Below are 26,368 nucleotides of genomic sequence, written 5' to 3'. Positions count from 1 at the left end.
CCCCTCCTCCCCCCACCCCCGTACAGCAGCTGGGAGAGTGGACGGCTCTGTTCCATCGCCAGGGGGAGACCCGGGGACAGCACGGAGACCCCAGCTTGGCCAGTGGGGGGCAGGGGAGGAGTTAGGCAAACAGGGAGCAGGGCTGTTCTCTGTCCAGTGCAACTCAGCCGCTCGTCCCGTCCAGGGGCCGGACCCCAGCCCAGCACCATCACTCCTCTCAAGGGCCAGGGGCCGGACCCCCACTCCCCTCCCCCCAGATCTGACTTTGTTCCAGTGTTTAAAAATCCAACAGCAGAGAAACCCCCGGGGGCAACAAGAGGCTGAACGAGCCAATGGCCGCTGGGGCTTTAAAACCAGCCATGAACAGGGGGACGAGGGCAGCCAGTCAGGAGCCAGCCAGATAAATGCCTAGGAGGAAACACAACCATGAGAGGTGGAGACAGACACCAGGGACTCCTGGAACAGGCCCCCCGCCTACCCAGACTCCTCCACTCCCCTGTGCTCAGATCGTATCCCCCTCCCTGGGATCCCTTTCTTATTACGGCTTGATACTGATCCCACCCCAGATCAGGCTGCATCGTGCCAGGCACCGTAGAGAGAGACGCCCTGGCTCCAAAAAGAGCTTCCAATCTAAACAAAGGATGAGAGGGGAAACTAAGGCACAGCAATGGACAGGAGGGGGAGGAGTTCTCTACGTGCAAGCAGTGGGAAGCGTCCTCTCCCCTCCACCACGGACGTTCCCAGCCGCTGCGGTTACCTGTGGCGAATCTCTTCTTCACCAGCGACATCCTGTACCCGCTGCCCGCCAGCTCCACCTCCACGCCCGACAGGGTGCTGCCCTCGCTGGTGAACTGAGCCGCCACAGGGCTGGGTTTGCTGGGGCCGTAGAGGGGCTCCCAGCTGGCAGAGAGGTGGCCGCAGCCTGGGGACCGAGGCCGAGAGATGGGGCTCAGGATCTCACTGGGGGTTCAGACCCTGCTCACCCGGGGGGAGAACAGACTCCAGAGCACCGAGCCGGGGGGAGGGGCTGACACACCCTGGGGTTGGGGGTGGCAAGAGGGTCAGCTGCTAAGAGCCACCGGCCACCCTTGCCCTTAGCTCGCCCAGCAAACCCTGTTCAGAACCAGGAGCTGGCGCCTGGCCAGCAGGAGGCGCCGTACCCCACTACCAGCCCCCCCAGGAGCCGCTATGGCCTGTGGGTGTCAGGGCCAAGGGCCTTGGGTTGGCAGCTGACGCTCAGCCCCCAGCAGCCCCAGCGTTGGAGGGAAGGTGGCTCAGACCCCGCCCCCCCGACACAGCTGTCCCCCCCAACCCGGCGGGGAGCGCTGAGAGCTCTCACCGCCACGATCCGGGGCCCCAGGAACGTCCAGCAGCCTCCACAACAACCGCTTCTCCTCCAGGTTCCTGCGGGGCGAGAGAGACGGGGGGGACGGGGGATGTCATCCCGCCGGGCGAGGGCTGGGGGTGCACACAGCGCCAGCCATTACCTGATCTCCCCCAGGGTCCCCCATCCCTTCCCCCCATGGCCCCCAGGTGCCTCCTGTCCCCCGTCCCTCCCCCTCCCCATGCCCCCCAGCTGCCTCCTGTACCGCCTTCCCCACCCCCCAGGACCCTCAGCCACCTCCTGCCTCCCACCCTTCCTCCCCCGCCATGGGCCTCAGCCGCCTCCTGTTCCCCCTTCCCATCCCTCTTCCCCACCCGCCAGGGCGTCCAGGCTCCTCCTGCCCCCACCCTCCCCCCTCCGCCCCAGGGCCTCCAGGCTCCTCCTGCCCCCGCCCCGTCCTTCCTCCCCACCAGGACTCCCAGCTGTCCCCTGCCCAGCTCCTCCCCACCAACATGCCCCCCGAGCTTCCCCCCGGCTCTCACCAGCTGGCCGCAGGCTGCAGCCGCACATTGGCGACCGGCTCCTCCACGGGCAGCAGCACCTGGACATTGGTGAGGGGCCTGGGCGCGGGCATGGCACCGGCGTTGTACCCGTACTCCACGCTGACCTGGGTGGTGGCCGCGGTGCAGTCCCAACGCACGGCCAGCTGCAGGGGGGCCGCGCTCGGGCCCAGCTTAGAGAACTGCCAGGGGAGCAGAGAGCGGCTAGAGGGGCCGGCCATGGGGGGCTAGGAACAGCTTCTGCTCCTCTCAGAGCCCGGGGGGGAGCACAGGAGTCCCGGTTCCTAGCCCCCCCCCCCAGACTCCCCCTCCCCCATCCTCGAGCCACAGAGAGAAGCCAGGAGTCCTGGCTCCCAGCCCCCCCTCGATCTAACCCACTAGACTCCCTCTCCCCCATCCCCGAGCCACAGAGAGAAGCCAGGAGTCCTGGCTCCCAGCCCCACCACAACCCACTTGACCCCACTCCCCTCCCAGAGCTGGGGAGAGAACCCAGGAGTCCTGACGGCGCTGCCTGGGGATAGGGGGATCCCGGGCGGGTGGGACGTCCCCACTGGTGCCTCACCTGGTACTTGAGAAGGGCCACGTTGTAGTAGGAGGCGGCCGGGGCCTGCTCCGCCTGCTTCTGCAGGTGCCCGGTCAGCGCCGGCATGTTCAGCCAGAAGTCCTTGGTGCTGGGGTCACTCTGGGATGGGTCACTGCAGGTGGGAGAGGGGCGGGTCAGACAGGCTGGGACGCAGCCTCAGAGCCCCAGCAGAGCCCCCATGGCCCCCCCAGCTCCGTGCCGAGCTGGGCCCCCCCAGTACCTGTACAGTAGCTCGGCGCTGGGCAGGAACTGCTCGATCGGTGCCGTGTTGAGCAGGCGGAAGCTCAGGACGGGCGGGGACGGGCTCCCGCTGAAGACGCGGACGATGCCGGCGGGGAAGGACATGGTGAGCTCGCCCGTGATCTTCACCAGACAGCTGGGGGGGGGGGGCAAGCCAGGTGTTAACTCAGAGCCCCCCCCCAGCAACAGGTGGGGAGAGCCCAGCACCTCACGGCCTGTGGGGAGTCAGGCCCCCTCCCCCGTGGGATTGGGGGAATGGAGGGAGGGGATCTCCCAGCTCCCACAATGCCCCAGGGCCTTGGGGTGGCCGGATCTCCCATCTTTCCCCCCACCCCATCCCCACAATTCCCTGGGGCAGGGGATGGCTGGAACTCCCAACTTTCCCCACTCCATTCCCACAATTCCCCAGGGCTCGGGGGTGAGGCAGGGGGATGGGAGATCCAGCCACCCCAATGTGGGTGTGACGCTGGCAGACCAGCTCCTAGGGCCCAGGGCTGGACCCGGCCAGGCTCGGCGTGTTCAGGGCCAGGAGGGGGATTAGGGTTATAAGTGGCCGGGTCCCCCGTGTTTGCTCTGTCACTGCAAAGCGCCAGCCAGGAGAGGAAGGAATCAAAAGTCCTAACGAGGAAGAACAGGATCTTTTTCGTTGCTTGGGCTCCGGGAGGGGATGGGGGAGGAGGATTGCTAGGCAGACGCAGATCTCCAGGGCTTGGCCTGGGTTAGCCCCCAAGGACACACGCAGCTTGTTTATCACAGAAGCTTCTGTTACAAACCGGTTCCAATTTGGCTTCCAAAAGTATGTCTCTCTGTTGGCTGCTTTACCCTTGTCAATAGCGTGTCGATTTCCTTTTCCTAGTTCATGAATCTTTAGCTAGTCTAGGATCAGACTGGCTACAAGGGATCGGTGCCAGATCAAAGGTGCAACTGACCCGGGGCGAGTGACTGGTGCTTTGGTGTGATTTTTGGCGGGAGGGACCATCTCACCTGGGTGGCGAGACAGAGCAGGGCACCCCGGGGGCTGGGCTGGGACTCCGTGGTCAGGCAGTTACAGGGCGCGAGACGTTGGTTGGTGAAATCGAAGCACAGGATCCCAGCCAGTGTGGGGCAAGCCCTGCTTCCCAAGGGTCTGCTCTGAGCTTGGCACCATGGGGGAGCTTGGTCCGCCCACCAGCGCCCAGAGGGATTGTGGGAAGGGGCAGGGAGGGAGAGATCCAGTCCCTGTCCCCCCTCCCCGGTGCCCCATGAGATCTGGGGGCAGATATCTAGCCCTGGCGCTCCTCCGAGCTGTCTCTTTCCCCCTCCCCATAACCAGGGCACCCCTAGGCTGGGCCCCATCCCCAACCTTACCTGTCAGGGTCCTGACCCTTGAAGTAGGCATGGATGTACTCAGTGAAGGCGGTTGCCACGGGAAGGGCATCCTGGGATCCCAGCACCACGGGGCTGGGGCCTCGGGAGAGCCCTGGGGGGTGGGAGGGGAGGTAGGGTCAGGTCCAGAGCCTCTGACCAAACCCAGCCCAAAGCTCCCCTTCCCCTCCCCCGGCTTGGGCCCCCTCCCTTCTATCCACAGGTTCACCCCCTGCCCCCACCCCGATGCTCGGGGCCAGTCCCCTCCCCTCCCGCCTGGCACCCGCGCCCCCCGGGGTACGTACCGAGCGCCGGCTGCGAGACCGTGAAGAAGCTGCGCTCGCCCAGGCTGGCCGGAGCTGAGTGGGAAGGGCCAGAATTCCACAGGGGAGAGGGGCACAGGGAGCGGGACTGCAAAACGAAGGGCGATAGGTCACCTTCCAGGCCGGGGATGGGCTAACCCACCGGCAGGGCAAGGCGGGGACAGGAGACTCCAAGGGCCTGGGATCCCAAAGCACTTTGCAAATGGGATCGTTAGCCCCATTGTACAGGTGGGGAAACTGAGGCAGGGCCATCCAGCGGGTCAGGACTGAGCTGCAAATAGAACCCAGGGGTCCTGGGTCCCAGTCTCCTGCTACCTTCAAAACCTCGCTTCCCTCCTGGACCCAGGAGTACCAGCCCCACTGCTAATGGTTAGACTCCCCAGGAAAGCACGCGGCCTCCGCCAGGCAGGAGAAAACAGCCACCCCAGGGGGTCTGTGCAGAACCCTCCCCGTGAGCTAGTGTCTGCTCTGGGCTCTCAGCGAGGGCCGGGGATCGGCCACCCTAGAGACCCGAGGTCATGGCTGGTTTTCCCTTGAGACGCAGCTGAGCCCCGCGGCGGGGCCGGGAAGAGCCGTTAGTCTGAATCCGCCTCTTGACAAAGTTGAAAAATTCCTCAGTCCCCGCCAAGGGTCAGCGACGCCAGTTGCCTGCACAGCGCCGCGCTGGGACCCAGGCGATCGGGGTTCAAACCCCAGCTCTGCCAGACTCCTTGGACAAGTGACTTACTCGCTCTGTGCCTCAGTTTCCCCATCCCTCCACACACACCCTGGCTCCCTGCCAGCACAGCGCAGCGCCACCCACCGGGTCACTGTGGCTGCAGGCGGCCTGCCCCGTCGACAGCCTCTTCGTCCTGGATCGCCGCGGGGGGGCCACCTTGGGGGCGGCGCTGGGCAGAGTGGGGGCAGGGGGAGGATCTGTGGAAGTACAAGGCAGGGGTGAGAGATGGGGGGGCAAGGTCCGTCCCACAACACTGGGGGGGGGGGGGAGATGAGGCACACGGGAGGTGGCTGTGGGGTGGGGACGCAGAGGCAGAAGTGTGCGACCCAGCAAAGTGCCAGGGCCGGGCACTCAGAGGGGTCAGTCCAGGAGTTCAGGAACCAGAACCAGGTCACGTGGGCAAGCGACTCAGCCTGGCACCTAAACAGACACGTTTCCTCCTCACTAGGAGCGCCAGGTGAGTAGGATCGGCCAGTGCCTGAGAGACCTGGAGCGAGAACAGTGGGGCTGGCGCTGGTCAGGACTGAGGGGCACCGGCAGAGCTGGGGGGAGCCCAGGCCTGGGATAGCAGGGGGATATCGAGGGGTTGCAGGGTGGGATCGAGCGGCACCAGCAGAGCAGTTGGGGGGAAGGTCACTGCTCCTTGCCGTGCTCCACTCGTGCTCTGCGAAGCAGGGAGCCGAGTGGCAGGTCCTTACCCAGCGCCCCACCCCACCCCCAGGGCTGTACTCACCGGGCTCAGCTGCGGGCGTGCTGCTGTCTGACAGCCTGGGGTCGGGCCCCTGGGGAGTCCACGGGGAGGGGCCGGAGGGCTCCCTGCAGCTGTGGGGCACCGGAGAGGCCGAGGAGTGGGAGGGGGGGCAGGCCCCATGCTTGCAGGGCTGCAGGGCCTGCTCCGAACCGGGACTCGGAGGCCTGGCCACCCAGGCCTCGGGGTCCCCGGAGGGGTCGGGCGAAGGGGCCGTGGTGCTGGGGCAACGGGAGTTGTGCTGAGACCCCGCCCCCGAGTCCTCTCCAAAGGCGGCAAAGCAGGGGGTGTCCTGGGGCCACCCGATGGGGCTGGCGGGCGGGGGCAGCCAGGCGCTCTGCTCCTCCGAGGCGGCCGTCGTGGGGGGCAGGACGCCCCGCTCCTCTTGGAGCCGCGGGGAGCCCTTGGCGGACCGTCTGGCGAGGGGGCTCTGGGGCGTCCAGGGCCTGGAGTCCGGCGAGGGGCCCGTGGGGGGGTGCGACGGGGAGTCCAGCCCCGAGTCTTCCACGTTCTCTGGAGACGAGGAGGAGAAGGGAGACGGGCTGGAGCCCACGCCGCAGGCTCGGGACGCTGTGGAGACAGGGCGACGTTCTCGTCACGGAGCCAGCGAGGGCAGGGCCGCTGCCCCCCAAACAGAGGGGGCAGGGGCAAGGGGCAGCTTCGCAGAGCTCAGCACAGGGGCTGCGCTGCAGAAAGGCCAGCGTGGGGAGCCCTGGCTCCAAGCTGAAGCCAGAACGCAGAACCCAGAGGTCCTGGTCCTATTCCCAGCTCCGGATCTCTCACATGCTGTGGGATGTCCCCACCGTGCCGTGCCTCAGTTTCCCCTCCTGTGAGGTGGGCACCGGCAGCCCACGCGTACCTGGGAAATCCTCCGCTTCGAAGGCCGACTCCAGCGGGGGCCCGAACAGGGCTGCGGAAGGGACTGCGTCCGGCCGGGGCTTCCCTGCGCAGCTGGGGACGGACCAAAGCAGGGGAGATCAGCGGGGCCCCCAGACACATGCTTACTCCTGGCCCCATCCCATGCCCCAGGGCGCCTGCCCCAGACATCTGGGGCGCTGGCTGTGGGAAACGACAGGCTGGGAGGGCCCTGTGGCGAAGGGGGCGTGGGAAGGGCTGGGAGCCCCCCCCCGCTCTCCACAAGCTGACCGCGCTCCGTGGGGTCCCAAAGCTGCCCCAGCAGCCTGGTGCGGGTGCTCTGGAGAGCAGGCGCGTCATACAAGGACTCCAACGTCCATCCCTCCCCACCCACGGCAAGGGCACCCCGGTACCTGGGAGTCCACGCGGCGGGGTGGGGAGGCTGCGGCTTCCCGGGCTCCTCACCTGCAGGAAAGGAGACGGATTTGAGCCAGGTCCCAGCCCCCAGCCTACAGGCAGGGCACAGAGCCACCGCCCCCCGCCCCCAACCACTCCTCCAGCGACCTGCCACAGCTCTCGTCACACAGCCGCCCCACCAACTCCCCTTCGGCGGGTGAAAGCTTCTGGGGCTGCCTGCCTGAGTCTGCAGAGAGGCTGAACCAACAGGATGGGGGGGTGCTGCCTCGAGGCCTCTTACATGGGCGTTAACTCTGACCCCTACTGATGGTCACCTTGAGCTCATTATTAACCATGTCCATGTCACCACCCAGCCTTGGGAAGAACCATCCAGCTACTCTAGCACGCTAGGGCGGGGCATGTGGCCACAGGGGAGGGGCTTGCAAATCATCACGTTTCCCTCCATGCCCCCCCCCCGCCCACTGTCTCGTCACGGCCTCACCTGTACCCAGGGCCACGTCAGAGCCCACGTTCACCGTGATGGTCGTCGCTACCGGTAAGTGCCCTGGGGAATAACCACACAGAGGGCATCATGGGGGCCCCGGGACTGGAACCTGGACAGCTCTCGACACAGCAAAGTGAAAAAATGACCCCCCCTCTTCAGAAGGATGGTCGGGGGGAGGGGGTCACGGTGCCCGCCAGCACCCCCTGCAGCGGGGCCCGTGCTCTTGCACCCAGACGGGAGAATCACTCCACTAGGGGCTGAGCAGTGCTGGGGTCATGGAGAAGGGGTGGCCCCCAGTTATCCAGGGCACCCGGAGCTAAGAGGGAGGGGGGAGATCTTGCTGGGTCCCCACAAAATTAAGAAACTGCTCTGGGCAAAGGATAGCTCAGACCTGCCCAAGGGCCGGGGTGCAGAGCCAGCCTCCGGGGGGCGCTGCCTGGGCAGGATCGGCACCCGTCTCCCCAGACGGGTGGCGAGGGGCACAGGCTCCCTGCGTGGAGCTCCCCACGTCCAGGAGACCCTGCACCCCAGTGAGCGCCCCCTGCTGGGCAGGTCCCTGCCACATGGCCCATTGTACCCACAACAATCTCCCCCCACCCCACCCGGGTTTGGCATCTGCACTGTCCACCCCCACGGCACCCTCTGCTTCAGAGCTGGGGGGGGGGTACGACGACACGACAGCTGAGCCGCACTTACTGCAGACCTGTCTCTTCACTGTGCCCTGCGAGAGAACAAGGGGGGGGGGGGTCACCAGAGCAGCAGTTAGCAGCCCAGCCCTGCAGACCCCAGCCCCACGGCCACCCCTCCCCTCCCAGACCCGTCCCCACAGCCACCCCCTCCACAGCCCCACGGCCGCCCCCTCCACTTCCCTCTGGCCCCAGTCTTGACCCCACAGCTACCCCCTCCACTCCCCCCCCTCCCAGCCCCACGGCCACCGCCTCCACTCCCCCCTAGCCCCAGCCCCGACCCCACGGCTTCTCGCTCCACTCCCCCCCAACCCCAACCCCACAGCTTCCCCCCAACTCTGCCCCAGCCACCCCTCCCCTCTCAGCCCCAGCCCCACGGCCACCCCTTCAACCACTACCCCCTCCCAGACACCAGCCTGGTCCCATGCCACTGCGCCCCAGAGGCTCCCCACTTCCCCCAGCTCAGCCCCCGGCTCTCACCCCGGTGCTGGGGGGCAGGGGCAGGTTCCCCACCGTCGCCTTGAGCTGCTCCACGGCGGCCTGGCCGCTGCCCGCAGCGTCGCAGGGCTGCAGGGGTTTGATGCGGACGTAGAACTTGCGGGGCTCATCCTCGTCCTCGTAGTCCGAGTCGCTGGACGAGCAGCCGTGGGTCCCGCCCGAGCCTGAGCCGGGGGTCAAGGGAAAAGCCCCCGGCCAGGAGCAGCGCTGGGCCCCTGCCTGCCATTCCCCTGGACGCCCAGTAGGTGTCGCCTCCACCCCAGCTCACTGCATTGAACCCAGGAGTCCAGCCCAGGCGGCCTGGCTTCGAACCCTCGCCCAGCCTGGCTCACAGGGCCCGTGCTGGGGACAGTCCTGCCAGGCCGGGGCTCCCTGCCACGAAACCGGGGGAGCCCTCCCCCGATCCGAGCCTACATCCCTCGGGCTCAGCCCAGGCCCTGCCGCGGGTCTGAGTCCAGCTTGGTCCCCCCGGCGCGCGGGGTTTGGAGACCGAGTTCCTGCCCTGCTGCGGCCAAGCAGGGGAGCTGGACGCCCGGCACCTCTGCCCCCCACCCCCAGGACATGGACCCAGCCCGGCAGGAGAGGAGCTGGCTGGGCAGGGGACCAGGGGCTGAGCAGATATCTCCCCCGGCCGCCCCGCCTGAGACTGGGGCAGCACACGGAGCCGCAGACGAGATTAACCCCCCGGCTGGCCCTGACCCCCGGTTCCAGCACGACCCTTACCCCAGCGCTCCCCCGCCCTGCCCGCTGGGCCCCATACGGGCATTCGCACCGCCAGCCGGCCCTGACCCCAACCTTCCCCCGCCCTGCCCGCTGGGCCCCATACGGGCATTCGCACCGCCAGCCGGCCCTGACCCCAACCTTCCCCCGCCCTGCCCGCTGGGCCCCATACGGGCATTCGCCCCGCCAGCCGGCCCTGACCCCAGCCCCCCATTCCCTTCCCCCCGGCAGCCCCTCCCACCCCCCAGCTGGGCCCTGCCAACCCCAAGGATACTGCTCTGGTTGAGGTCAGGCCGTACAGTGAATCCCTCCTCGTCCACATCTGGGCAGGTCTGCGGGGGGAGAATGCGGCAGGGAGGTGGGTCAGAGGCCACACTCCCCACCCTGCTCCCTCCATCACCCATTCAATCCCAGGAGAATCTACCGGGCCTGCTAGTGAGGGGGGCAGCAGGGGCTGCGGGTTGGGAGTGAGGGGCACCGGCAGAGCTGTTGGGGGGGCGGGGATGGGGGAGAACCCAGGCTGGGACAGCAGGGGTTGTGGGTCGGGAACGTGTGATTTCAGCGCTGCAGAACCCCTGGAGCAGGGGTCTCCTCCCTGCCCCCCACTCCCAAACTTGCCCCAGGTGGATGCCGCCCAGCCGCCCACTACCAAGAGCTGCTGGGCCCACGGGAGTCTGGCAGCACCATGGGCAGGTGCCAGCAAAGGAAGGAACCAGGCCGCATCCGCCCCCCACTTCCCCCCAGCTGGCAGCTGGTCACCCAGGGCGGCTACTCACCAAGTCGGTGTCTGGGGACTCCCTGGGGGGAAGAGAGAGAGAGAATCAATCGCCTTGGAACTGCCCAGAGCAGCCCAGCAAGGGCTGGGTGGGGGGGAGGAGGATGGATAAGGGGATTGGGGAGGGGGCTCACACAGCATCTCGCTCTCGGTCTCTCCGGCTCAGCCCGGGGATGCGGAAGGCTTTGCTGAGGCTTCTCTTGGGCCCTGCGGGGGACAGAGCGGGTGAGTGGCTCCTGGCGCAGATCCAGCCCCTCTTCCCCAGGAGATGGCTCGCCCCCGAGCCCCCCTAACCCTAACCCTGGCCCTGACCCAGAACGGCCAGGCCCCGGGTACTCCCAGCTCCTCCCTGCGGGCATCACCTCTGCCGCCCGCCCAGAGCCCTTCCCCAGGGATGAGCCCAACGTCCCGGCTCCCTGCCCCCGTGGCCGCCTCCCCCAAGGCAATGCCCCAGCACCCATGGGGCTGCCAGCTGCAGAGACGTACTTGCCTTCCTGCACTGGGGCTGTTCTGCACTCGTCGAAATCCAGCACACCTGCCAACAGAGAGCAGGGCAGGGGTCAGCCCGGCAGAGACACGCGCCCCTCCCCTGTGTCTGGGGGAGCACGCTCTGTCCCAGGCCCCGTGCAAAGCGTGCAAGAGCAAGCCCCGCCCCTCCATGTGCAACAGTGCAAGCCCCGCCCCTCAGTCCCATGCAAGAGCAAGCTCCCCCGTGTGCCCCTCACCCGGCCTCTCGCGCCCGGTGCCCTTGCTCTCGGCGAATCTCTGCAGCAGCGTCTCAATGCCGATGTTCTCCACGTTCTGCTTGAATTCCTCGTGCACCTGGGGGGGGGAGGGGAGCGGAGGCTGCTGTGCTCATCTCTGCTGGTGACTGCCCAGGCCCCCCCCCCCATTCGCTCCCCACCCCCAGCAGCACCTCCTTGGGGCAGGATGAGATTGTGGGGGGGTTACAGCTGCCCTCTCCTGCACGCCCCCCCTTCCCACTGCCCCCCTAATGCCCTCCCGCCCCAGTGCACGCACCCGCCCCACTCCCCACAGCTCACCCCCACCCCAGTGCACGCACACACCCCCCTCTCCACAGCTCTCCCCCCCCGCCCCAGTGCACGCACACACACCCCTCTCCACAGCTCTCCCCCCCCGCCCCAGTGCACGCAACCGCCCCCCTCCCCACAGCTCACCCCCACCCCAGTGCACACACACACACACCCCACAGCTCTCCCCCCCGGCCCCAGTGCACGCACCCGCCCCCCTCCCCACAGCTCCCCCCCACCCCAGTGCACGCACACCCCCTCTCCACAGCTCTCCCCCCCCGCCCCAGTGCACGCACCCGTCCCCCTCCCCACAGCTCACCCCCACCCCAGTGCACACACACCCGTCTCCACAGCTCTCCCCCCCGCCCCAGTGCACGCCCCCACCCCCTTCCCCACAGCTCACCCCCACCCCAGTGCACACACACACACACCCGTCTCCACAGCTCTCCCCCCCCGTCCCAGTGCACGCCCCCACCCCCCTTCCCCACAGCTCTCCCCCCCCCAGTGCACGCCCCCCCCCCCCCCCCCCCCGCGGCACTCACCTGTCCGATCTGCACGTGTGTGTCCTCCACGGAGTGCGAGTAGGAGCTGATCAGCCCCTTCATGTGGCGCAGGTGGATCTCCTCCAGCTCCTGGAACCGCTGCGGGGGGGGGGGGGGGAGGGAGAGCGCAGTTAGATGGGGGGGAGAGCAGTTAGATGGGGGGGAGAGCAGTTAGATGGGGGGGCTGTGCAGAGGCTGGAGCTCCCAGCGATCCCCCCCCCCCAGCCCAGCTGGACCCCTGCGGGATGGTGCCCCCCTCCCAGCCCCACACTGCCCTGAATGAGACTTGAGCCAGATGCCCTCTGCCCCCACACCCGCCAATGGCTGCCCCTGCCCCCCCCCCCCCCATGTCCTTGCCCCCGCGCCCACCTCCTCACTTACCACGGCCGAGTCCAGCATCCTCTGCTCAAAGTCGGCCCGGGCGATGTTGTACTTCTCCACTGCGCGGCGCAGGGCCTCAGCCGCTTTCTTCGACTTCCGCTCAGCCTGGCGGGGGCAGGACAGAAGGAGAGTGGGAGCTGGGAGCGATGGCCCAGCTGCTCTGCCCTGCCATGGGGAGCGGGCATCGGGGCAATCCCCCCTCGTCAAGGGGGCACTGCCCTGCCACAATCACCCCAGCCCCCCCATGCCAGTCAGACCCCCGAGTGATGGGCCACAGCCCCCTTCTGACCCCCGCCACCAGCCGCCCACCCCCAGTACCTTGTCAAGCTCCTTCTGGTTGGTTCCCTCCCGGCGCAGGCGCTCGGCCTCCAGGCACTTGCTCTGATAATTCTCCTTGGACTTGGGCACCAGCTGGGCGACGCCCTGCAGCAGCTGGATGGCCTCCAGGGTCCCCGACACCTCCTCCTTGCACTGGGGGAGCAAGAGAGGGGCCTGGAGACGTGGGGGGGCAGGGGAGCTCCCCCACAAATGCCCCTGTCCTAGGGACGCCCCTAGGGAGCGGGTAATTAGACTTTCCGGGCCCTTTCAGCCCTTGGCATCTCAGCCTGCCAGGCGAGGGGCGACGGGCCCAGCGAGAGCCAGGTGCAGGCAGGTGCCCGGGCAGGGCTCCCCGCTCTGTGAGCGCCTGGCACCCAGGCAGCCACGCTGACGGCAGCCCGCCGGGCGTAAGGGGCAGGATTGTAGCTGGGGCAGCGGGTACCTTCTTGTGCGCCTTGCCCTGCTCCTCCCCGTAGCGGGCGATCTCCTTCAGCAGGTCCTGCAGCTTCTTCACCAGCTCCAGGTGGCAGAGCGCCAGCTTGTCGGAGGAGACCCGGAACACCTCCCAGAGCGGCGCGAACGTCCTGCCGGGGCGGAGACGCAGGCGCTGAGAGCAGGCCCCCCCCGTCGCTCAACAGAGACCTCGCGCCACCCTGGGATGGGCCACCGGGTCTGGTCCCATCGGCACCCCCCGGTGGCCAGCGCTGAGTGGGGCCAAAGGAGTGCCCCCTGCTAGGATTGGGGAGCGGATGGGGGCATTGGAAGATACAGGGGAGGGGGCCCTCCCATCTCCACAAGGTTCATGCAGCTGGGGGGCGGGTATTCCAGCAGTAGGAGGTTCACACAGCGACGGGGCTTAGGCACGCATCCGCCCCCCCCCCCCCCCCAGCTCACTTCCCCACTCACCCGAGCTGCGTGCCGTTGGTGGCCATCTTGGCCAGCTTGGCCATGGACTTGCCGTAAGTCTCCTCCACGGTGGCCCTGGAAGCAGAGGGGGGGGAAAGCATGAGGGGAGTGAACGGGCAGTGCCCGGGGGGCAGGGAACAGCAGAGGGCCCAGCTCCACCCCCAGGGCAGGACGCGCCACGCCGCGTGGCGGGGGCCCAGGCACCCCTCCCCCCGGCCCTACCTCTCGCGGACGAAGTCGGCCAGCTCCTTGGTGGAGACCTGCCCGTGCTTCATGTTGTGGTAGAGCACGTCGAAGCCCTGGTTCTTCTCTCCCTGCAGCAGGCGGCAGAGAACAGAGGGTGAAGGGGGCAGACCCGGCCCCCAGGCGCTCTCTGGTGGGCTTCAGGGGCACGGGCACCTACAGGCCAGGCAGGACCCCCAGTCGCTGCCCATTGCCTTCCCTCCCCTGATCAACAGCCCCAGCTCCCCCAGTCCGAACTCTGCCCACCCCCCCGGCTCAGCGTTTGCCAGGGAGCCCCCGTGGCCACTAGCACACAGCAGCGACCGTGGGGGGCAAGGTGGCAGGATGGCATTTGCCAACCCTCCCCAGCACTTCCTCCGTGGGGCTGCCCTCCCCCAGCTCTAGGATCCCCTGGACTATTTCACCCCTCCCCCCAGATCAGCCCCCCCCCCCCCCGCCTTTTTGTAAACAAACCAGCCACTTGGCTGCCCCTCAACGCTGGTGGGCGGGGGGGAGGGCGGCGGTGCTGCCCCACAGCTGCTGTGCAGAAAAGCAGGAGTCCAGGCAGTGCCGTGCAGGGAGAGGGGCCGGCAGGCACCTGCTCGGTGCCAAGCTCCAAGAGGCACGTGGTGCCAGCGCCGTGCGGGAAGCTGGGAGGGCTCCCACTCACACTCTGGGGTGGGGGTCATACAGATGCACCTTCCCGCTACCTCAGCTCCTCCTGGAACTTCCCCCGGCCAAGCGGCGGGCACCACGGCCAGGGCTGGGCAGGGAGGGAAGAGGCCTGGGTAATGGCGCTCCCCGGCTCTGTGCTGGAGCTGGGTATGAAATGCCCATGGGTCGGGGGGGCCCCACATCCTGCAGCAGGGGAGAAGGGGGATGGGTGGGCAATGCCCTGGAACACACCCCATATCCAGACCACCCCATATCCTGGGCCGGTTACCGAGGGGGGATGTGGGCACCTGGCGGGTGAGCTCACAAGTGCCCGTGGCCAGCCCGTTCCCGCCCCATGAAGCGGGAGCCACAGCTCCTGGGGAGACAGGCTGGAAGCACAGGACATGGGGGAAATCTGACCCCACCCCACGCCGGGGAAGAAGTGGGGTGTACCAGCCGGGGCAGAGGTGGGAGGCAGGAAGGTAAGGCAAGGGAGGCAGGACTCCTGGGTTCTAGGCCCAGCTCTGGCATATACCATCCACCCCGTAGCCTTTCCAAGCTGGGCTGCGGTCGGCATGGCCCAGATCCGGTCCCCAGGTCCTTGGCAGCCCCCTGCCCTGCACCCCTGCCTCTGGAGATTCCAGGTGGGGGTGGGGGAGGGAAAGGGGGCACTGTCGCTTTAAGAAAGCTGCCTGGCAGACCGCTGGGGCAGCAAGGAGAGACCAGTGCATGAGGCTGGCACCAATGCATGAGGCTGGCACCAGCACCCAGGTCCCGTTGCTATGGGCGATGGGGTTGCCTAGCTACAACTTTGCCCTCCTGCTTATAAACTGGATCTGGTTTGAGGAACGCGAGGGAGGGGGCATCATTTTGGGGGGGAAGAACGGAGACACCCCACACACACACTTCCCGGGGGCTGCATGAGGCCCGGCTGCAGGCAGGCGGCACCAGGCTGGGCGCGCTCGGACCAGGCAGCGGGCTGGTGTCGGTTCACATCCGAGCCAGGCCCACCCAGCCCAGGCCCGAGAGATGGAAGAGACCCAGACCTGCTCACGGCTCACCCCCAATGCGCAGGCAGGGGGCTGCCCCCCTCCCATCCCAGTGGACTGGGCAGCAGCGGGCATGTGCCCTGCAGCCATACCAGGCACGCCAGTCTCTGGACAAGCCAACGCCCCCAGCTAGCCACACCGGAGCAGCCCACGCGGGGGAGGACCAGAACCGCAGCATAGCCCATCTCCTGGCTCCCAGATCTGTGCTCTCTCCACATCTACCCCCACCCAGAGTCTAATGGGTTCCTTGCCCATGTACCTGGGGCAGCTCTTCCCCCATCACGGCTCCAGCCGGTTAGAAATCTCCCCAGCGCAGCCAGGCCTAGCCTGTAACTGCCTGCAGGGCAGCAGCGGGGCCCGCATCTCCCCACACAACGTGCGTCCAAGGGATTTCGGCAGCTCCGCGGCCCTCCCAGGGCTGTTTCCCTTCCCATCAGCGAGCTGCAGAGGTGGAGAGCCCCTAACTTCCCATGGCTGGAGGAAAGAAACCCCCCCCCACACACACACACACACACCCATCCATCCCCAGAGCAGAAAGCACAGAGCCTGGAAATCCCCCTTTTTGGCAGAGTGGGCGTGGACGGGGCGAGGGGAAGCCCAGACGGGGTGTTTCAACGCACCAGATGGTCAGAGCCACCCAAGCCGGGGAACTCGGGGCCAGCAGACCCGTGGCCATCACGGCCCCCGGCCTCTGGGCTGCACCACAGCCCAATTGTTCATGGAGCCTCTCCCCGCAGCTCCGCACCAGGGACAGTCTACGTCCCCTGGCTCCCAGATCTGTGCTCAGTCCCCTGGGCTACACCCACAGGGACAGTCCCAGTGTGCAGCAGGGACGCTCAGCCCCACGTTTCCAACCAGCAGAGGGGCAGCGCGGCCTAGGAGACGGAGTCCGGTGCAAGGAGAGTCAGGACTCCGGGGTTCTCTTCCCAGCATTGCCACCAATCTGCTGCGGGACCTCAGGCAAATTACTGCCTCAGTTTCCCAGCTGTGTAATGGGGATGAGACTCCAGTAGCTTTCCTGGGGAAGGGCTTTACGATCAGTCATCAGGCTAGCGAAAACTCTGGCCATGTGCCCTGCAGGATTCTGCCAGCCAGAGTCCAGGCCTGGCTCTGCACCCCTCTCTCTTCTGTGCCCAGCCTGGCCAACAACCCAGCACTCCTTCCTCTGAATTCATTTGACCCCTCCAACCCAGCATGCAGCCTTCCCCTGGCCCCACTGGGCAAAGGGATTTAAATGCAGCACACAAACGCCTCTCCCCAGTCCCTAAAGCAGCTTCCGGCAAGTAAGGAGATCCTTGTGTCTTGCCTTGGAGAGTCTAATCAATTAGCGGTGGCAAACTGTCCCTGCAACGCCCCCCACTGGGCATCTCCCAGGGCTGGCCAGAGCTAGTGTCCAGCAGCTTCCCAAGCCAGCCCCACCCCAGCCACTGTCCAGGCCAGGCGCATACCCCAACGCAGACCCATCCGACGCAGCCAGGGCCCAGCTCTGCTTCTGGACCCAAGGAGGCAGCAGGCACCAGCTGGAGCCAGAGAAGGCACGTAGCCCCCGACCTCCACGCAGATCCGATTCTGGAGCAGGGTCTCAGCGCTCCGCCGCGGGAAGGGCCCTGTCTGGTGGGAACAGATCCAGCCCCATGCCAGCAGCAGGGGCCGCAAACCTGGCAGACCAGAGCCATGGAGGGGGAGCAATGCACGCTGGGATATGTCGTCCTGCTAGGCTCTCCCTCCATCTGGGCTACCCCCAGCTTCCCCAGCAATTGCTCCCCGCTCAGCTCTGGGGTTTATGGACAGGACCCATCCCTCCAAGGATGCGTATGAACAACCCGGCTCCATTTGAACCGCACAGCTCAGAGTGTTCCCCCCCCACGCCCCCAAAGGAGACACTTACCCAGAAATGTTCCCCAAAACAGGACATCTTGGAGCTGGGCGGGACGACGCTCCCTCCCGGATCCCACAGCTCAGCTCTCCGGCCTCTGGAGCAAACACAGAGATCAGGTGATGCCAGGCAGGCTTCTTCCCGTCACGCCCCACAGGGAGCACGGCGGGACAGAGAGATCTCTGCTCGGGGGAGGGGGGAGCTGCTTAACAAGACGACAAGGGGACAGGCCCACGGGGACACCGGGGAATGGGTGTGATACACAATCCTCCAAGGGTGGGAACATGCTTGAGCGGTTAAAGCAAGGCAAGCAGGGCATCAGGACTCCTGGGTTCTATTCCCAACTCCAGGAGGAAATGGGATCTAGTGGTTAGAGCTGGAGGAAACTGGGACTCCAGACTCGAGTTCTATTCCCAGCTCTACCAGACTTGTAATGATTAACTGTTCCAGTGCCTCAGTTTCCCCACCCCCCCAGGCACAGAGCCTCTCACAAGGGCAGCTTGCAGACAAGGCCTCGAGAGACCTGGGTTCCATCACGGATTCTGCCACCGACTCCCTGCATGAGTCAGTGCACCCCCGTGCCTCAGTTTCTCCAGTTGAAGCAGGACTGGCCAGCCTCCCTGAAGGCTAGCGGGGATCAGCCGCACCCACGTGATGCTCGGGGGCAGAGCTAGGGTCTAACGGGGGCGCAGCGCTTTGGAACGGGGTGCACATTTCTTTTCAAAACTAATTAGCTCCCAGACCCCGCGCTGCCGTAGCCATGGAAACAAGCCGTTCTTTGTATCCCACACTCGCTGGAGCCCAGAGAGCGGCTGTGCCTGCGCGTGCCGCCCTGTCCTCGCACTCCTCAACAGGGCCGGCCCTGCCACCCAGACACCCGCTCTGGTCCTGGAGCAGCCGCTGCCCTGGGGCACCGGGTGGTGAGTGCAGGGTGGCTCTCTCCGAACCCGAGGAGGTTTTGGACCCCGGCCGCGAGTCCCCGCACGCAGGGAGCCTCCCTCGGGGCTGGCACAAGCCAACAAGGAGGGCTGATCAACACCAGGCAGCGAGCAGGTGCTAAACGCTATGGCGAGGACCCAGGGGCTGGACGCTTGAAGAACGCGGCCAGGACTGACACCGGATACGCGGCTGAATAATGAATGAGGCTCCGCTGTGCTCCCGCAGCACCTCCGCCCGCCGTGTCACAGAGCTTCACAGGCAGCCGCTCACCAAACCGCCTCACGCCTGGGGCACCTTCCCCATGGGGAAACTGAGGCAGGGGGCAGGGCGTTGCAGAGCGAGTCAGAAAAGGGAACCGAACCCAGGAGTCCTGACTCCCAATCCTCTCTCCCCCATCCTAGCCACTAAATCCCACTCCCTTCTCAGCGCTGGGGAGAGAACCCAGGAGTCCTGGCTCCCAGCCGTGCCCGCCGGATTGCTGGAGCCCCCGGCTCAGAGGGGATCCCTGGGCCATATAACAAGGCGACGCACAGGCACGACTTTGCAGAGACCCACACAGCCCGCCGGATCCCTAGTCCTCTAGCCCAGGGGTGGGGGCGCACCTGGCTGGCCTGTAACCGCCCCCATAGCACCTGCTCCCGTGAGGTCTCTAGTTCCCCGCGGTCCGTGGAGGCAGCCCCATCCCCTGGACTCGGTCACAGCCCCCACAGCTCTCCTCCCAGCCTCCCCCTCCCCCTCCGCGCAGGAGAGAAAAACAGGAAACTAGAAAATCTTTGCGTGCTCAGTTTTTTCCTTCTCTCTTTCAGGCCTTGGGTTGGGCAGGGGGCAAGCTGCTTGGTTCTTGCCCCGGTGCTGAGCTCTGGCCCCATCTGCAGCAGGGCCAGCCCCCTGGGCCCCCCAGGGCCATCAAACTCACCCAGCGCTGACAGGCGCACAGTCCCGGCTGGTTCATCCTCGGCTCTGTCCTCCTGGGGGACCCAGCGCTGCTGAGAGAGAGAAACCAGAAGTTAGCACAGCACCACTTCCGCTGCAGGGGCCCGGGGGGGCCCACAGGCCAGTTAAGCAGAACCAACACCTGTGAGTGCCTGCTGCCCCCGCCCACGTCCCCGGCCCAGCCTGGCGCCCCAGCTCCTCTTTTCGTCTGGCTGGCGCATGCGTGGCACGAATGGGCAGGTCTCAACCCAGAGAGCCAGCCCCCCCCCCAAGCCTCGTCTGCCCCTCCCACACATGTGGGGCTACTCTACACACTTACCACCTCCCATCCCCGGGGCTCAGAGCACTTTCTAAAAGAGGAAAACGGGTAGGGGAAACTGAGGCACAGAGAGGGAAAGCGACTTGCCTGAGGTCACACAGCAGAACCGAGAATAGAACTCAGAGCTCCAGAGTCCCCGGCCAATGCTCTACCCACCACGCCCCGCTGCCTCCGGCCTAGTCACACTCACCCCCACCACTACCGTCCGCTCTACCGGAGACACCCAGTGAGATGGGGCTTGCCGTCCCTGCTAGCCTTGCCTCTTCACAGCAGCCTCACGTGCGCAGACCTGGGGCCGGTCACAGGAGCAGGGAGGGGGGCCCAGGCAGGAGCCGAGCGGAATCCACTCCGGGAGCAATGACCCAGCGTGGAAATCAATCAAACTCGCTGCCCTGCCCAGCCTGTGGGCTCGGGAATCAACAGGGGGCACCTGCCGGGCAGGGGGAGGAAGCCGGAGGCCCCTCCGCCAATGCTGGGACACCAGCCAAGCACACCCTTACGCCAAATGGGGACGGGCTTTGCAGCCAGACTATCCTAGACGGGCCAGAGATTCCCCGATGCACCCATGGCAGCGCGGGCATGGCACCCAAGAGCTGGGCATCCCGGCATCCCCTGTACAGCCCCTTGCCAGGCAGAGGGGATGACTCCACCAGCCCTCTTCTCTGACGGGCTTGGGCGTCCCAAGGGCGTCAAGGATCCACTGCAACTGTTGGGGGTGGGGTGGTCAGAGCCTGCTCCCATTCCCAGCCTGGAGGGCACTGTGCCAACCAAAGAGTTCATATTTCTATAGTCCCTCCTCTTTCCCCCCGCGCCTCGGCCAACGTGATCCCTGCTCATCGGTGAAATGCAGCCACCTCTGGGACGGAGGCTGTTTAACCGCGTACAGCAACACGGCACACACCAACGAGCAGGGAACCCCCACGACACGCTGGGATGGACACAGCCCCCGGCTGCAGAAGGGATGGAAGCTCCCCAGGGCAGTTAAACGCAGGCTGCACCCTGGAGCTCTGCGTCTGAGCCATAAGACCCCCAGATCAGGTCTCACAATGCCCCCACCCCTCCGCCTTGCCAGGCGAACTGGGATCTTCTATGCACACCTCCCACAGAGACTGGCAAGGCGTGGCTCAGGCCACGGTATGGCACCCACATGGTGACGGGCAGCAGTCAGCACTGGTGCCATGTTCGCTAGCACAGGCCCAGCAAATGCTGGTCACCTGGCAGCATGGAAGGGAGTCAGAGGGATCGACAGGCCCTAGCTGCCTTGTGACTCCCCTGGGGTGCCCCAGGGCCAGTGCCAGACTCACACTGCCAGGATCTGACCTGCAGGGGGCGCAAACACAGCCTGGAGCGGGGGTGGGGGTCACACCCGCTGGAGTCAGCCCGGCATTTAGGGACAGGTACAGCGCCAGCCCATGGAGGGCGCTGGGATGGCAGGGGGCTGTGGGTCAGGACTGCGGGGCCTCAGCCGAGCTCTGCCAGGGGCTGGGGGGGGGGTACATTCAAACTGTCGCAGAGGGAAGCTTGCACAACACCCACCCGCGCTGCCAATCTCTCCATTTTACAAGCACTAACATTAACCCACAGAAGATGGAAAAGGCCCAGAGCGCAAGGAACAAAGCAAACATGGGGGGGGAGGGGGCGCAGCCTGATCGGGTCCAGCAGCACCGGCCTCCAGGGAGTCCCCAGACCCAGACGTGTCCGCCCCGGACAGGGGATATCAGGGGTTGGGGTGTAAACATTAACCTCAGCCCAGGCAGAGCAGGGCAGGGAGCACAGAGCCTGCCTTAAACATGGGGATAACCCCCCCCTCCAGCCACCTCCCCGCCCTTCTCAGTACCAGGTCCCCACCCCGAGCGCTGCCCCCTGTTCGCCCAAGGCCTGGCCCCGCCACATGCCCCCAGCGACTTCTAGAGCAGAGTACCTGGTTCAAGGTACTTGTATCTTCTCGAGGGTACTTGGCACATTGGGGGGGGGGGCAGAGTGGGTGCAGGTCCCCGAGTTACCCCTCCCATCGGCAACAGAAGCTCTCAGGGAGGGGCTTGTGCATCAGGCCCATTGTGTGCACCTGGCAGGGGAGTTGGACACCTAGGTCCTTTCTCCCCAGCTGGGGCCGCTCAAACCAGCACCGTCCCACATCCTAGGATGAGCCGCGAGGGGATGGTGGGGCAGGGCGCTGGCTGGAGGGCTCCCCGGTCCCCGTGCCCCAGCAGAGGAGGAGGGGACAGAGATGGGGGGAGTGGGGCACGTTGCTTGCCAGCCCATCCTGGAGCCATAACCCAGGAAGCGACGCCTCCTGCTGGCTCCTTTCATGCCCCCGCCACGGCAGTTCTAGGCACCGAGACGAACCCCAGCACCTCCCGCCCAGCAGCTCCTCGGCCCTGGGTCGCTCCAGCCCCGGTCCCTGGTGCTCAGCCGAACTGACAAGCCACAAACTAACCCAGGGCCAGGAGACGGGCGAGAAAGGGGCCCCAGCGAGCAGAGGCCTCGTCCAAAGCCCACAGGCTGGTCCTGGGGAAGCTGGCCAGGTGTCGCTAGGCCGGGACCATCGCTGGGGCTCCTTGGGGATACAAACCTGATCCCCTAACCCCGCTGGCTTCTCTCCACCACGACCCTGGGACCAGCCAGCCTAGAACCCAACCAAAACTTTGCCCTTAGGCCTCATCTCCACCAGGGTGTTCTTAGCTCTCGCCCGCCTTACCAGGCTTCCGAGCTCCCTCCCGTCCTTCGCCGCCACCTGCTCACTCAAGCCAGAGCTACAAACTGCGGTGTCCTCCCACGGTTTTGACCTCCTGCTGGCTACCTCCCTTTTACTGCCACCCGCTCCCAGAGGCATCCCTCCGCCTAGAGCCCATCAGAGTCCTGCCGGCTTATGCCAGGGCCGAGTTAGGCCCAGCCAGGGGAAGTGACTTGCCTGAAATCGCTCAAGTCCATGGCAGGGCCTGGAACGGTATCCAGGAATCCTCTCCCACACGGGCATGCCCTGATCTCTAGGGCACAGGCATTCCAACCCCCCGCACCCCCGATCCCGAGGCCCCTGCTCTAGGCACACGAACGCACGCCTGCCTTTGCTTTTCCAGGCGCCCCAGTGGCAGCCATGGGGAGACGTCTCCGGAACCCAGCGCCCAGCTGTGCAGCTCCCAGCCCTGCCCCGGGAGGGGGGGCCCAAGCTGGGGAAGAAATTTAGCTCTCCCAGGTAGCCACACAAGCTGCACTGCTCCACGGGGTCATTCCAGGCCAAGTTGCCACTCTGGGCAAGGCCTGAATAAGACACAAGAGGAAGATGCGCAGGGCTGGGCCTACGGGGCACTGGGCAGTGCGCTGGAGCAGATTAACACAGAAACAAACAACAAGCGTTCCTCTCAGCCGCCTGGCACTGCCCGTGCCTCCCGCGTGGATGCAGGAAATGAGCACACCAGGCCCCGATCTCACCCCCTTCCCGGAGCAGCTGCCAAACCTCCCCGGGCAACTGGTATCACAGCAAATTTGCATCAGGAAGCTCCCCCCCACCCCCAGGCAGAGCTTGGCCCTGCCCCTCCCCCCCAAATGCCAGGGCTCAAAGCCTGCCAGGGCTCTAGCTCTGGTACTGCCAGTCAGCTTCCTTCAGTCGCTGGCATAGCAGGTTTTCCCCGGCTCAGATCCAGGCACAGGGAGAAGCTGCAATAGGAGAACATGCCCCAGCGCAGAGCCAAGCTCTCAGCGGCAGAGCGAGCCCTTTCCCACTACCCTACAAAGCGGCCCACGAGGCTTTCAACCCTTCCCATCGATGGTCCCAAACTAGGAGCTTTACGGCTCAAGGTGCCGGGCTTCAGAACTGGCCTGAAAGCTCTGCCCAGGGCAGGCAGGGCTCTGGAGCTCTCAGCAGATCTAGCACCTATGTTTGAGGAGGCAAACGGGCCCTCCCTTAGCCACAGCCATGGATGACCCGGTCTGGGAGCCACTGCGTGCCAGCCCTGTACTACTCTACCAGCCTAGGACTAGAGCAAGACTTGGCAGCACTTCCCACTTCCCCACTCAGCATGTGCCATGCTTGCAAAGTGGGCAATACGTTGCCCTCTAGTGGCCGGTGCATGGAGGATAACACTCTACTACTGGTACCAGCTAATGGCATTACCCCTTTGGCTCACCCAGGTCTGGGCTGAAGATCGCAGGTTCAAACCCCGCTCGGATCGACACCAGAGCAGGTGGGAGCCGGGAGATGAGGAGCAATATTACTGGAGCTCGTCAGAAAGGGGCAGGGAGCAAAGCCAGCCCCACCAGCCTGAAGCACCAGCCCCAGCAACGGTGTTTCCCAGGATCCAGTCACGGCGCGGACTCTCAAAGGATCCTCAACAACCAAGATGACAAAGGGCACAAGGCCCAGACAACTGGAGCACCCCAGGGAATGAAATATGCAAGAAGGTCACTGCGGACGCATCCCGGGAGGGGCAGGGAGGCATGATGGACCTCAAAGCCCCCACTCACTCCAGGGGCAATGGGTCAAGGAAACCGTGGGTCATCCCAGGCCAGATGCCAACAAACGCAGCTGCTCTCCCCCTCCCGAAACGTTTCCACCCACCTGAGCGTCAGCCCTTCATTCAAAGGCGAGGATCCGTGCATTTGCAAGGAGAGCTCAGGCCACCCATGAGCCACTTCACTCCGAAGGGCGTGCAGCACACAACCCACCCCAGCAAGTGCTCCCGGCGGCCGCCCACAAGCCACATCCAGCGAGCGCTCCCTGTCGCCCCACGTCAGAGATATCAAACGGCGCGTGCTTCCATGTGCGTGGCAGATGAAAGAGAAACAGAACGTTTAAACAGCGCCTCTGAAGAACGCTTAGCGAGCTGGCGCGCTTTCGGGTCTGCTTCTCCCACACGCAAGCCGCGGCGCGGAGACAACCTGACAGCTCGCCGTCATTCAGGCTTCAGCAGAGACAACTGCCTGGGAAGGCGTTCTCCTCACCCCCCTTCCCCGACAGACAGAAACCTGCTGGCATCTTGCACCTGCCTGAAGCCAGCCAAGGGGCAACCGCTCACCCCACACGGGGCTCACGTCCTGCATGCGCGCCAAGTAAGGTTGTGGTTAAAGAACACCCCGACACACACTAAAATCCTTCCACACCCCCACGGCGTGGGATGAGAAATCCGAATCCGCTGCAAGGATCAGACAACGGGGGAGCCCAGCTCAGAGTCCCCGTATCCAACGGCCTTCACCCGAGAGCGCAGACGGCCGCCTTGAACCTGCAGGGCTGGAAGATTTCAGGCAGGTGGCTTGGCTAAGACAGCTCGGGAGCGAATCCCCCGGCTGCAGGGCCGCCACAGAGGACTCTGCAAAAATTATTAAAAGCGTCTTCCCAGGGAAGCTACGCACCTGCCAGCACCCCCCCCCCCCCCCCCACACACACACACACGAGCCCCCCCCCCCCGTCTCACCTTCCTAGCACCTGGCTCGGCTCACGCCCTCCCCTGGCCCTTGCCTGCTAATGACAAACACTGGATTTTTCCAGGCCAGATCCTCAGCTGGTGGGATTATTGTCTTCGGTGGGGCTGGGGCCCACGGCCACCAAACGGGTGGAAGAGGGGGAATCTGGCCCACACTGGGGCTGGGGACCACAGCAAACGGGGGAGGGGGGAAATCTGGCCCACCCCAAACAGGGGAGGGGGGAATCTGGCCCCCAGTGGGGCGGACACCCACTGACACCAGCCGGAGGAGGGAGGGGAAAGGGGCCCCACACAGAATTCATTTTATCCTCCCTTTCCCATGACAGACAGGCACCAAGACTGAGGGGGAGGTTTGCGGGGCGGCCAGTCCCTGCCAGGGGTCTCAGAGCAGCCGGTCCCCGCAGGACACCCCCGGGCACACCCCGGCCAGGCCCACAGAGGGGGACCCCACGCGGGATCGGCCGTGGGGAGGGAGGCGCAGTCGGCTCGTACAAGGGAGGGGCGGCCCCCTAGATGGGGGGGGATCAGGGGAGCGGCAGCTCCCCACGGCGAGGGCAGGTCACGAGCGGCGGGATCCCAGGGGCGGCCTCCGGGGGGCCCCCCACCCCCGACCGGGCCCCGAGGGGGGGCCCGCAGCAGCAGCCCGGCCCCTGGGCAGGGCGCACTCACCTCTCCGAGCCCCGGCGCCGAGCGCAGCCGGACCCAGTGCCCCGGCTCGGGCTGCAGCCGCCTGCCCGCCCCGCCGCCGGCCGGGCTGGAGCGGGGGCGGGACCCGCGCGGGGGCCCCTTCGGGATTGGCGGGTGGGCAGGTAGTGGTTACAAAAGGAAACAGGAGCGGCTCCTGATTGGCCCAGCCGGCGGGGCTGTTGCTCTTGGCTGGATATTTACATATTTAAAGTGACAGCGCCCCCTTTTCCCTCACCCCCCATTGCTTTGTATGGTGCCGGGGGGGGCCCCTTGCAGCCCCCCCGGAGCTGGGCTGCTCCTCTGCTGGGCGCGGCTGGGGGCAGGGACCTGGGGCCTTTGCCAGTGGCCAAAGGAGCCGGGCACTGGGCCAGGCCCAAGGGAAAAACAATGAATAAATAATAAACCCTGAAACCTGGATCTGGGCACCTGCCGGGGAGGGGAGGAGCGTGAAGTAGGTGCCTTGGGCAGCAGTTCTGCAATCATGGATTTAATGTCCCTAAACCTATCATGCACCCTGATCGGCCTCTAATGCCCCTAAGCCTCTAATCCATTGAGATCTGGCTCTAAAGCCCCTGAAGCGAATATACCTAAACCCGGCTGGATCCCATGCCCCTACAAGCCAATGCCCTTAAAACTGCGTCTACGGCTCCTAACCCTAGAACACGCCTCAGCCTGAATCCAGCGTCTCTAGCGTTGGTTGTAACACACCTGCACTGGGGTCTAATGCCCCGACTCCATCATGTCCCATTTCACCACGCTGCCAGGCCCAGAGGCCCTGCGAGGATATTCAGGATCAGGGTGGCCCCGGTTGGACGGGCC

General features: G+C 65.9%; 1 protein-coding gene across 2 annotated transcripts; it reads right to left on the bottom strand.

The window, feature by feature from the left end:
• On the bottom strand, positions 1–25,611 carry FCHO1 (FCH and mu domain containing endocytic adaptor 1). Of its 2 annotated transcripts, none has more exons than XM_054013806.1 (29): positions 25,532–25,611; positions 19,110–19,179; positions 17,267–17,351; positions 13,676–13,767; positions 13,454–13,528; positions 12,990–13,131; positions 12,548–12,700; positions 12,230–12,334; positions 11,849–11,947; positions 11,001–11,097; positions 10,766–10,810; positions 10,410–10,482; positions 10,277–10,298; positions 9,775–9,832; positions 8,763–8,944; positions 8,293–8,317; positions 7,594–7,656; positions 7,109–7,160; positions 6,700–6,791; positions 5,826–6,410; positions 5,177–5,289; positions 4,357–4,462; positions 4,055–4,166; positions 2,688–2,843; positions 2,447–2,579; positions 1,867–2,066; positions 1,340–1,404; positions 758–922; positions 1–408 (listed from the first exon to the last, which is right to left on the bottom strand). In XM_054013806.1, exons 3-29 carry the CDS (start codon positions 17,291–17,293, stop codon positions 386–388), a joined length of 3,060 nt encoding a protein of 1,019 aa, XP_053869781.1. In that variant the 5' UTR covers positions 17,294–17,351; positions 19,110–19,179; positions 25,532–25,611; the 3' UTR covers positions 1–385. The 2 variants fall into 2 exon arrangements, with proteins under 2 accessions (XP_053869781.1, XP_053869782.1); XM_054013807.1 differs by having other exon boundaries at positions 19,110–19,176; positions 25,532–25,602.
• Between the last annotated feature and the right edge of the window lie 757 nt (positions 25,612–26,368).

Source organism: Malaclemys terrapin, chromosome 24, assembly GCF_027887155.1.
Source record: "Malaclemys terrapin pileata isolate rMalTer1 chromosome 24, rMalTer1.hap1, whole genome shotgun sequence".
NCBI classification, from domain to species: domain Eukaryota; kingdom Metazoa; phylum Chordata; order Testudines; family Emydidae; genus Malaclemys; species Malaclemys terrapin.
Note: the sequence above shows the minus strand (reverse complement) of the source record. Positions and strands in the feature narration are given on the sequence as shown.

Bases quoted from the DNA above. Each gene is read 5' to 3' on its own strand.
- FCHO1 (XM_054013806.1), bottom strand. From the start codon at position 17,293: ATGTCCTGTTTTGGGGAACATTTCTGG. The intron at 10,299-10,409 runs GTGAGCCCCCTC...TCTTCCCCCCAG, and splicing joins GACCGAGAGCGAGATGCTGT to GGAGTCCCCAGACACCGACT. The intron at 8,945-9,774 runs GTATCCTTGGGG...CCCCCGGCTCAG, and splicing joins GCCTGACCTCAACCAGAGCA to GCTCGGGCGGGACCCACGGC.